This window comes from Limulus polyphemus, unplaced genomic scaffold (genome assembly GCF_000517525.1).
Source record: "Limulus polyphemus unplaced genomic scaffold, Limulus_polyphemus-2.1.2 Scaffold6409, whole genome shotgun sequence".
NCBI lineage: Eukaryota > Metazoa > Arthropoda > Merostomata > Xiphosura > Limulidae > Limulus > Limulus polyphemus.
The window spans coordinates 13,323-26,153 of record NW_013672019.1 but is presented as its reverse complement, the minus strand read 5'-3'; the positions used below and the strand labels follow the sequence as shown (position 1 = coordinate 26,153).

The 12,831-nt window shown below is 38.6% G+C and overlaps 1 protein-coding gene across 1 annotated transcript; it reads left to right on the top strand.

The window, feature by feature from the left end:
- The first annotated feature begins 2,939 nt into the window (after positions 1-2,939).
- Positions 2,940-12,198, top strand: LOC106473693 (zinc finger protein Noc-like). The gene is made up of 2 exons (XM_013934371.2): positions 2,940-3,544; positions 9,772-12,198. Exons 1-2 carry the CDS (start codon positions 3,482-3,484, stop codon positions 11,086-11,088), a joined length of 1,380 nt encoding a protein of 459 aa, XP_013789825.1. The 5' UTR covers positions 2,940-3,481; the 3' UTR covers positions 11,089-12,198.
- Positions 12,199-12,831: the final 633 nt, after the last annotated feature.

Sequence of the window (12,831 nt, the reverse complement as noted above, 5' to 3'; positions counted from 1 at the left end):
TAACAACAAAATTTTATAAACGAAAACCTCACGTCAAGCATTGGCTATTATATTATTTCCCTGTAAATGTTCCCATCTTCATTAAAAGGCGTAAAATGACAAAAACAAGATCTTGAAGAATCTATCTATATACTACTAAAATTCTGAGATTGTTTGTTTGCTTATTTTCTCAGTCAAAAAATAATTCACACTACCATTCGCGCTCTTTAAGAAACTTCATGGGGCCACGGGTTACCGAGTTAGCGCCGTTTTTCGGCGTCACTTTTATGAAAATTTCTGGCATGAGTAATTTTCATCACACTACCGTTCGCGCTCTTTATGAAACTTCTTAGTTCAAATCTATTTCCCTGTCAATGTTCCCATCTTTATTAAAAAGCATAAGATGACAAAAACAAGATCTTGAAGAATTTCTCAATAATGTGCCTTGGTTATGGTAGGTAATTCGAAGAAAATAAAGTGTTACTGTTTCTTATTTGTATAAGGTTTAAGAGGAAAGACCACAACATAATGAACTAATTCATCACAATATTGAAAACTCTGACTTCACTTTTTTGAAAAATGAAATGATCTTTACTTTTACTCCAGATCAATAATCAAATATCTTTTCTTGAATTATGAATAACATCAATGGTTTGAAATATTTAATTAAATGATTTCAAAATAAACCTTCATTTCGGTGCAAGATTGAAATTAGCTTGAATTCTTCATAATCCCTGAATAGTGGGTGACACAACGGGTCACGTGTGGTCTTGTATTATTATAGATATACAGTAGTTCCAATGGATATTCTATTCTGATATCTTTATCTTTTGTGTTTGCCTGTGTGAGGTTATTTCAGAGATTAATAAACCAGTATTGATTGCGTGACGTTATCTCAGATATTGTATCAGCACTGTCTGCGTGCGGTTATTATACGTGAGTCTTATCATATACGATCTCCCTCTCAGATTCCATAAGAACAAACACTCCGTAGTGTCAATACACGCAGGTACCACATTACAAACTTACTGAGTTCTGTTTATTAACTCGTAAATAAATCGGTCAAATAGAAAATAAACGAACAATTTAAAAATCGTCACGATCCTCGGAGTAATATGTAAAAATGGCCGACAAGAAATTTGCTTTCTTTGATACCAGAACATTCTGAGTTTGTGATAATTTTTCTAACGTTTTTTTTTTATCTTAGAGGTATTTCTCTTTTAAATTAGAATTGTACGGAAAATTAACGCAAAATTTCCGAGGCAAATTAATAACAGATATTTCTGTTACAATTATAAGAGCTTCTTCTGAGATATGGGCTTTGTACCTACGTAGTGAGAAGCTTTACGGTCTCTATTAGACCGTACTGATGTTGTCTTTTTTTTTCTTTAGGACAAAGCTACACAATAGGGTAGCTGCGCTTTGTCCACCGCTAGGAATCGAACCCCAGAGTTTAGCAGCAGAAGGCCGGCAACTTACCCCTGACCCACACGTGTTAAAGCTTTATTTTCTCCTTGCTATGTGTGTGTGTGTGTGTGTGTGTGTTTTAAAGGTCTTGTGTTAATTGTGGATAGAAATTTATGATGAAACACCACATCACTTTGTTGTAGAACATGGAAATGTTTTGTGATTAAAAATATCGGTTAAAAAAACAGGAAAAAGAAACTGTTTTCCGAGTACAGTTTAACTAGTTTATCAGCCCAGTTATGCATGTAAATCAGCGTCCTTTTGTTTGCTTATTTGCGTGTTATCCCCCTGGACAATGAAACTGCCTGACGAAAGACTGCGATGTAAAAATCGTGATAACCACATCCCCTGACGTGCCTCGCGCTGAGTTATTCTTCGTTAGTCTATGATTAGTATGCAGTGCTCGAGCTGAAGTGACACGTGAATTGAAATAATTATTAAATACTCGTTCGCTTTCCCAATACACGTGCTCCAATTAACGTTTCTTTTAACTCGGATAGAAAAGTAATAAATAAGTACTATACGTATCTCTTGGAAACCTCGCTAACAACTAACTAAGGACCGTTTCCATCCCAACACACGCAAGGCTTTGCGTGGTTGCTAGGTCGGAACGTGCTCTGAGAAAACGCTATGCGTTGTTCGCGAAGTATACGGTCAAGGATAACGAAAGAGAATCTCGCCTTTCTACTGTCAATACACAGGCGTCAATTTTTACCCCGTTGTGGAGCGCCACCTATATTTATTTTGTTAATGGAACTTCGAGAAAACGCATAACCTATATTCTACAAAATACCGTGCGCAATCTTTTTTGAGATAAACACGAAAAATTCTTTGAAAGTAAAGATCAAAGTACTGCGCCCAAAATTACAAGGTTTGATTTATTTCGGGATCGAATTTTAAAAACTATGTATCGGAAACAGAGATTAAGTAAACTAAGTCTGAAAATCGACGTTTCCAAATCCTGTTTTTTTTTAGTAAGAGTTTGTTTTGTTAGATTTCGCGCAAAGCTACTCGAAGGCTGTCTGCGCTAGCAATTCTAATTCTAAACGGATACATTAGAGGGAAGGTAGTTCGTCGACACCACCCACCGCCAACGCTTGGGTTACACTTGTCAGATCGAACTGTGAGATTTGACTGTTACTTTTATAACACATCCATGAGACGAACGTGCGGAGAGCGATAGATTTTGTTTAAGGCGATAACGGGACGCGAACCACAGCTCCACAGTCTGGTACCCTAACTACTAGGCCATGGTCTTAATGACGTGTCTATTATTTGATTAACTGTTGTCTGATAGCGGACTCTTTTATCATCCAAACTTATATCTATTAACAATTACTTAAAAAAATACATTCATTATAAGAGAATTAACTGGTAACATTCTGAGCATGCGTGAAAACTTCCACTGTCTCGTCGGTTTCCCTTTACTGAGTTGCTGCCCATTTTAGTCTTAATATTAGGTGTTCACTGACGTACCAGTGCAGGCCTCAAGCACTAAGCCTAACATAAATCAGTTCCTACTGACACTCTTGACTCTCGACTGATGGATGACGTTGTAAACCTTGACAGCTGGCACTTTGCCAAGCTGTCGGGAATTTCTGTTTCTTATGGTTGTTGAGGGCTGGACATGTAGCATTCTTTGTTTCCAGCCAATCATTGTTTTCCACATAAAAGGTTCCCACTAAGGAATGGTTAGTGTAAGCTGGTTCTTAGACTAACTGCCAAATTCATCTTGATTTAAGAACAGATATCACAGTGCTTTACAAGCCGTCGACAGTTGCATCACGTTGCGTTAGTTAGTTTACAACCATTGCCGTGGGTGGCGCGTTAGGAGATACGGCTCTAACTGGTAGGTAAAGTTTGAGCGCATCGTTCTTACACGTCATACTAGTACAGAGCAGTTGCACGAGCGGATTGAGTAACCGTTCAACTCGAGGCTAACATATATATAATATATAAATTTAGGTTTGTGTTTAACGTGGTGTTCGACACGGACGAGACTGGATTACTCTTCTGATTACACCACCTGAAAAGCATGTTGACGTCAGGAAGTCATCATTATATACAACCAGAATATCTTTCCCCATTGCCCACAACGGTATGTATGAACTTGAAATCTAGAAGTCAAAAATTGATGACAAAGGTTTTACATTTTCAATTCACAAAGACTCGCCCCTCATGGCTCAGTTGTATTATTGGTTGGGGCTTATAACGTTAAAATTCGGGGATCGATCCCTGCAATGGACACACTGCGCTGATAGACCATCGTTCATTTTTACGATTAACGACATAAGTTCCCAGTTTTTTATTTTTTTATTTAAGCTAATATTTCTTCTGATAAAGTTACTTAACATCACGAAAACACGATTTTTGTCACACATATCTTAGAATGAAACAAGACACTCTAAACGTTATTAAAACATGAATATTCATTGTTGTACATACAGTAAAGAGGATCTTTTTTTTTGTTTGTTTGACATACTACTGTGCCATTGGGGGGGGGGGCGTGATTGTGTGTTTATTTGTTTGTTATGAATTTCGTGGAAAGCTACACGAGGGCTATCTGCGCTAGCCGTCCCTAATTTAGCAGTGTAAGACTAGAGGGAAGACAGCTAGTTATCACCACCCAACGAGAACTCTTGGGCTACTCTTTTACCAACGAATAGTGGGATTGGCCGTAACATTATAACGTCCCCACGGCTGAAGAGTCGAGCATGTTTTGGTGTGACGGGGATTGCGAGTCGAGCGCCCTAACTACCTGACCATGCCAGGCCTCTGGAGAAAGCTAGAGATAGTCCCAAAAAACTTGCCTACTGTGGTTCCTCTTGGCTTATGTGTCTTTTTTGTGGTTTATCTAACTATCATATTATCAACTCATTTTTAAACCATTCACCGCCGATCAGGTCCATATATTGTATCATATGACAAACCGACATTTCGATAACCTTCCGCCAATAGTAGTAGTACTGTAGTAATTTGCTGTATTCTTATTATTATTATTCAACTTTTTATTTCTGTTTCCATAACAAGAATATTAATAGTATTATTATAATGAGTTTTAGAATACTTTTTCAAACGATTAGAAAGCTTTAATTCCGGGTAACAATAATATAGGTCTCTGAAATGATTACAAATTTACCTAGAATTGTTATCGGCTTATGTCCCTAATATAACATGATAGACATATTACTGTTTATGTATTTATTAGCTTGTTTGTAGTTAAGCACAAAGCTATACAATGGGCTATCTGTGCTCTGCCGGTTTCTAGCGTTGTAAGTCCGCAGACATATCGTTGTGCCACTGGGAGGGGGTCTGTTTATGTAATATAAATAACAACCTAAACAAACATTAGGCTTAGATGTGCAACTGCTTTTACGTTCACTTTTCGGAATATCAGGTTGTAACCATTTTTGACTTTTATAACAATCAGTGTAAAGGACTAATCAAAAGAGAGAGAAAAAAAGAGAAATCTTTCAATTTCTTTGTAAAATATATCCTGTAATTAGTGAGGTTAAGTGCAGGATTGATGATATTTTAGTTTAAATGGCTTTTTTTGACGGCCATCTTTGAAAATGGCCGCCAGTTCGCTAAATACCACGAAAACGTGAGATACACGTTTGTAATCTGTCCCGCGGAACACATTTAACTATGAAACACGTGCGGAAAAATATACCTCAACAAATAACAATGATTAGGGATAACGATGATTATTACTGCTTACTCAAATATAGATGTATGCTCATCTATGTGATGAATTGTAAGTCATTAGGGTCATGCCAGGCCAGAAAATAAAAAAACTGGAAAATCCTGTTGACATCCACAGAAAGCAAGAACAAACAGGCAGTTTTCCTAACAGAAAGCTGGAAAGAACACCAAAGGAGAAAAAAAGCAAGAAAACAAAACCATGTTTGTTACGTGTGGTCATCTTTGTATCCAACTTACACAAAGATGTTGGCAGTAACACCTAGATCTTGTTTCTAGTCAAGAAGAGGCTGCGGAGAATTATTTGACTCTGCTTTTCGTCGCTGAAGACAAAGATGTTTTCATCATCTGCCTAGCTTTAAGTTGGGAGATTAACAGCAAGATCTTTATAAAACGTGGATCCAAATCATCCGTCAGGCTTGTCGACATTACAAAACTGGCTAATGCTGCTCTGGGAAAAGATGTATGCACAGTATTATTGGGACTTCATCCATGGGCCGGGTGTAATACGCTCAGCGCATTTGGTGGACAAAGAAAACTGAAAGCTTCGAAACTTCTGTCGCACGATCAGAAGTTTAGAGAAGCATTTGGGTCACTTGGCACATTTCGGATGAGATGTTCGACATTATCCAAGAATTTACATGCCATCTCTATTGTCGTAACACCAAATTGAAGGAAATCAATGAGCTTAGATACAAAATGTTTCGTAGCAAGGGAAGGTTTGTTTTGAATTTCGCCCAAAGCTACACGAGGGCTATCTGCGCTAGCCGTCCCTAATTTAGCAGTGTAAGACTAGAGGGAAGGCAGCTAGTCATCACCACCCACCGACAACTCTTGGGCTACTCTTTTGCCAACGAATAGTGGGATTGACCGTCACATTATAACGTCCCCACGGCTGAAAGGGCGAGCATGTTTGGTGTGACGGGGATTCGAGCCCGCGACCCTCAGATTGTGAGTCGAGCGCACTAACCACCTGGCCATGCTGGGCCTGGAACGAAGGATTGAGTGTAGAACGTAGCAGTAGGTGGCATCGTAGGTCACGAGCGTGCACGAACCCCGACAAACGCTTTTAATGATCCCAAGTCCATATACAAACAAACATTTAATTGAATATATTTAAAATATTTGTTTGTATTGACAACAGGTTATTCAAATTAACAGCAAATATTGGATATTATTGCGAGTTGAGTGCTCTAACCACCTGGCCATGCCAGGGCCCCAACAATGGAAGGGAAATTGAGCCTGGAAAGCTTTCACCTTGTGAGAATACCCTTCTGCAACAGACACACGTCGTGCAAATTTGGCGGCCGCAATCTGGCGGTAGAGTTTCATTAACTCCTCCAGACATTCCCAATTCCAGTGCAGGACGTGGTTAGGTAATAGATAAAGTTGGCGGACTGGTTATCCAGTTTATGATAGAATCTTCAGCCACTGATGTCGTCCTTTCCCCGATGACATGCATCTGTTCGCGATCTTGTTGGCCAACTGACTGCACATGCATTATTAATGGCCTCAAATGCACAGCAGCCTGCAAGCTGGTCAGCTGCACCAACACGACGAATGACGACGAATCACAGCAGGATGAACAGAATTCATCAAATGGTGACGAGGACTGAACAACAAGAACGATGTTTCTCCACATTTGGATCGTCATTTAACAATAAAGCAATGTTTTATATGATCAATCATCTCAAACATCTGGGTGCTAAAGAATACATTATCCTTTGTGTCATGTTACATAATAAGCTTGTTTTATTGATGTTCAATTATGTAACTAAAACGTAAGCTATAACCTACTTTTTATGATATTTGGCGAAACAGTGGCCAATTTCAAAGATGGCTATCAAAAAGCCACTGAACTGTTGATATTAAAGGTCCATCATATTTTTTCAGTCACTTTAGTAACTGGGCTAACTAAAAACTATAGTGGCTTTTAGTCCCTCTGTTTGTTAGTCAAACCTCAATTTTGGGGGTCTTGCTCATGGACTATTTGTTATTAGGGATCCTGTAATGAACAAAGCCTTATATCCACAAGCAATGTAGTGCATATATAGTGTTTTAAGTTAGACTATCAACGTTATTTATTTAGATATTAGCTAGAGGGCGCGTGAGGTTACGTTAGTTTCTGTTTGTTGTTAAGCGCAAAACTACACGATGGGTTATCTGTGCTGTGCCCACCATGGATATCGAAACTCGGTTTTTAGCAAGAGGTTATGTTAGAACAATAGTAGTTTAGAAAAATGTGTTTGAATAACCCGAGGAGCCAGGACCTCCCTCCCCGTTGGTCATTTTAAGGTTAAACTCAACACCTGAACTAGCTCAATAAAATTGTTAAAGTCTAACATCCATGGGGTGTCTGGCATGGCCTGGTGGTTAGGACGCTGGATATGCAATCTGCGGATCACGGGTTTGAGTTCTCGTCACCGAACATGCTCGCCCTTTCAGTCGTGAATGCGTTATAATGTGACGGCTAATCCCACTATTTGTTAGTATGAAAGTAGCCCAAGAGTTGGCGGAGGGTGGTGTTGATTATCACTGCTAAATTAGAAACGGATAACGGACATAGCCCCCCCCCCCGGTGTAGCTTTGCGCGAAATGAAAAACAAAACAAAACCCAAAACACTTAAGATACATAGCAAATCAAAAGAATAAGAAAAATGGATTGATGTAGTGATTGAAATAAATACGAGATTTGTAGTATTAAAGCACATCTGTCTCAGTATTAACACCCCTACTAATTCAACGACCCTGCACAGGTTACTCAGATCAATGTATGGTTAATATCTGATTCTATGTTGTGGGGTAAATAAATGAAAACCCTTTGTTGTTGTTTTTTCGATTCTATTTTGAAGGCTTGTAATGATTTCTACGTCCTGTTCCGGTCACTGTTCTTAACGTAGGTTTTCTCGTTTAGGTAGTTGGACTTCGTTATCATTTTTGAATTTGATTATATTAAGTGATCTTGAAGATCTGACCCGTATGAAAAAGAGACAGTGTTCCAACAGTTTCATTTAACAAATTACGTTTCGTTAGCAACCAATGTTTTTGACATGAGTATTAAGGGTTAGACCAACAGAAATCACGAACAAAGTATTTAATGCACACGTGTTTTTCTCCTCCTCCAGTAAGTAAGTGTAATTTAACTAAAAACTGCATCTTTGGATAAACCTGGCACACCACCTACTTTATGTTAGGCTTACGTTATGGGTAAAACAATGCAAGAAACTGCGATATGTTAGGCTTACGTTATGGGGGGGGGGGGAAATGCAACAAACTGCAATATGTTAGGCTTACGTTATGGATAAAACAATGCAACAAACTGCGACATGTTAGGCTTACGTTATAGGTAAAACAATGCAACAAACTGCGATATGTTAGGCTTACGTTATGGGTAAAACAATGCAACAAACTGCGACATGTTAGGCTTACGTTATGGGTAAAACAATGCAACCAACTGCGACATGTTAGGCTTACGTTATGGGTAAAACAATGCAACAAACTGCGACATGTTAGGCTTACGTTATAGGTAAAACAATGCAACAAACTGCGAAATGTTAGGCTTACGTTATGGGTAAAACAATGCAACAAACTGCGATATGTTAGGCTTACGTTATGGATAAAACAATGCAAGAAACTGCGATATGTTAGGCTTACGTTATGGGTAAAACAATGCAACAAACTGCGATAGTTTTTGTTTTCGAACGTAAAGTGTTTTGTTTCCCATTTGTGGACTTCGAAATGTAGTAGTTAGAATTTAACAAACACACTACCTAGCCCTCCTTCCCCCCGTTAGATTAACAATAAACTTAGGGCTGTTTTACAAAGTAACTAGGCCTGACATGGCTTAATAGTTAGGGGGGGGGGGTGCTCGACTAACAATCTGCGAGTCGTGGATTCAAAACCAATCACCGAATATGCTGGCCCTTTCAGTCGTGAGGGCGTTATAATGTAACGGTAAATCCCACTATTCGTTGGTAAAAGAGTATTGGTGTTGAATAACTGACTTCCATCTAGTGCAGTGTTTCTCAAACGGTAGGTGGGTCGCGAGCAAGTTTCCAGGGGGTCACTAACTTTCTGCGCTGAATCAATATATATATATATATATTTGAGTCCTCGAAATGGCTGAGAGGTGCATATATCACTTTGTTATGAACTTTGACGAACTTGTTTTTTTTTTCATCCTTGTAGAGATAATTGGGGGCGCTACGACCAAAGCCCGGACGCGGGGGGTCTTCTGACAAATCCGGCTAAGAAACATTGATCTAGTCTATCACAGATTAGGGACGGCCAGCCAGAAATTCAAAACAAATCAAATTAAAGAAGTTTAAACGAAAACTTGTATTAACAATAAAAATTCAATCTTAATAATGGTTTATCAGTTTTTGCATTCATTAAATTTATTGTTTTGGTACTTTGTAATACGAAAATTGTATTTTAAATAACAATTGTCAAGCATTGTGTTTTATATACATTAATTTATTTATCACAACAATAAAAACGCAGTTATTGTGAAAATTAAACGTTCAAAAATCGTGGTTTATTCAACTAATGGTGAGTATTTGTTGTGTTTTAACCGTGTACTGGAAAGCGTGAATACATATATTTCTTTATATGTTTTTTTAGCTGGATGCCAAGAAAAGCCCCTTGGCGTTGTTGGCACAAACTTGCAGTCAAATCGGCGCCGATAATTCTAACAACAAGCCTATTTCATCGGGCCTTGAGAAACCAAAGAACAGTGATAAAACCAGAGAAAAGATGTCATTTGTCGAGGACAAGAATTTCTTCAAGCCTTACGAGTCTTCATCTAAGAAAAACAACAGCGGAAGTGCCGAAAAGCGTTCGACTGTTACTCCTATTACATCTGAATCTCCCAAATCGAACACAACAAATAATGATTACAGTAAAACCAGTATGTGTGTATCTGAAGAAAGAAGCCCCAATTCCGAACAGGGGGCAACCCCCTCTTCTTCCAAGTCCACTCCTACACCGACGTCCTCAACCTATGCTATTAGTCAGAATACCCTCAGCAGTCTAGGATACTTTTCTAGTGGATCGCTCCATTCGCTGGACACAGAATGCTCCGAATCTTCTTCTAAAGAGTTGCTCGGGTCCTTTCCGGATAGTAACCCCTTTAGTGTCTACAAGCCTGGTGCTAATCCACTGGGGAACTGTGTGGGATGTACGCCCATGTTTGGCCACATCCCCGTGGACATCGCCTCTTCTGCCCACAACTTCCCTACCAGTGTTACCACAAAGAGTGTAGTTTCTCCTATGAAACAGAACATGTTGCCTGTTGGGGGTGGTATGTCGCAATACGTGGGATACACGTGTGTTAAGACACCAGGAGGTGGAACGTCGTTTGTGCCCTTTTGTCGCGACCCCTCATGTGTTAATTGTCAGTTTACCTTAGCGAGTGCTCAACCCAACCAGTGTGCGAATGGATGCAGCCAGTGTAATCCTGATCGTCTTCCTGGGATGGGCCTTGCAGGCCTAGTGCCTGGCCTTTCTGGGTCCTCTTCACCCACAGCCATAACTGGTCTTCATCCACACTCAGTGATACACCGACCTAATGTCTGCAGTTGGATGATTGGGAACAGTTTTTGTGGTAAGCGATTTAGTTCGTCAGAGGAACTACTTCGACATTTGCGGAATCACACATCTTTCTCAGTCGTGGATAGTGCCTCGTCACTGTCTTATTTTCCAGCGAACCTTAATGGACCGTGCCACATTCACTACGGCTCACCCACAACCCCCACCAATGTTCGACTTTCTTACCCCAGCAGCCTCAGCCCACTAAGCAACAGATTCCATCCTTACAAATCATCTCTACCCACCCTTCCAGGGGTTCCTCTTTCACAAGTCCCTTACAGTGGACTAGGACTCTATTGTCCACCTTACAGTTTCTATGGCCAAAGAGTAGGACCACCCGTACAACCCTGAAATTAAAACAAATGTGACTATTTAGTTAGTGAGGAAAACGTGAAACCAAAGCCTTATTAGTAATTTGTGACTATGTACTACAGAAGGTGATGCAACTTGGGACAAGACAAAGCATATGTAAGTTATGGTACGAAGAACTCTCTCTAAACGTATATCAGGATTTCAAATTAAAAATAACTAAAAGGATGCGTTAACATTGTGTATAGAAGTTGAATATGTATAATAGAGGTTTATGTAATAATGTACAGAAAGTTACAAAATATGCCATTCTGACCAAGAAGAAATAGACAATATTATACAAAATAATTCTTTTATTTTTGTCAGTTTTTTTTTCTGGATCACAGAAAATAACCGAAACAATAATATCTAGAAATATTTATTTTTAAAACAAAATGGCACATCTATTCTAAAAAAATTCATAAGTACTGAAAGCATTGTTACCCTCTACAAAAATTACATAAGTACTGAAAGCATTGTTACCCTGTACAAGAATGACATAAGTACTGAAAGCATTGTTACCCTGTACAAGAATTACATAAGTACTGAAAGCATTGTTACCCTGTACAACAATTACATAAGTACTGAAAGCACATTGTTACCCTGTACAAGAATTACATAAGTACTGAAAGCATTGTTACCCTGTACAAAAAATTACATAAGTACTGAAAGCATTGTTACCCTGTACAAAAAATTACATAAGTACTGAAAGCATTGTTACCCTGTACAAAAAATTCATAAGTACTGAAAGCATTGTTACTCTGTACAAAAATTACATAAGTACTGAAAGCATTGTTACCCTGTACAAAATTTCATAAGTACTGAAAGCATTGTTACCCTGTATAAAATTTCAAAAGTACTGAAAGCATTGTTACCCTGTACAAAATTTCATAAGTACTGAAAGCATTGTTACCCTGTTTATTCTGATTTTTTTTTTAGAATAATAATTAATAACTTGAAATATGGTGGACCGTTTGACTTCACCTTGCATATAAAATATAATATATGCTTTATTTCTCTGTTAGCTTGTTGATTATTTTGCCTGACGAAGATGTAACTTCCAGATATCTTTTGTGTATTAAACAACCTTTGGGGCTTCATTTTGGAGAGAAATTGTGGTTTTGTTTTCATTTCTTACTTTTCTCCACACTTCGAAGCGACCTCACGTGGCAGTAAATAGTTATACGTAAATCAATTGTTGAGCTCGTTGGCGTATCATGTGAGTGTGGTCTGAGACTGTATGGTTATTGATGAAATAATATATCGTCGGTTTATTCCAGTTTACTGGTGTTAAAATAGCAGGTCATAAACGTTAACTCTTAAAGGCACTAAAAATACTTAAACTGTTGTTCAGAGATTATTGGTACCACATTATAGGCACGAACATCGTGACAGAAGTTAGATTATTGGTACCACATTATAGGCACGAACATCGAGACACAAGTTAGATTATTGGTACTACATTATAGGCACGAACATCGTGACAGAAGTTTAGATTATTGGTACTACATTATAGGCACGAACATCGTGACAGAAGTTAGATTATTGGTACCACATTATAGGCACGAACATCGTGACAGAAGTTAGATTATTGGTGCTACATTAGAATCATGAAGTCGAGACAGAAGTTAGATTATTGGTACTACATTATAGGCATGAACATCGTGACTGAAGCTAGATCAATGGTACCACATTATAGGCACGAACATCGAGACAGAAGTTTAGATTATTGGTACTACATTATAG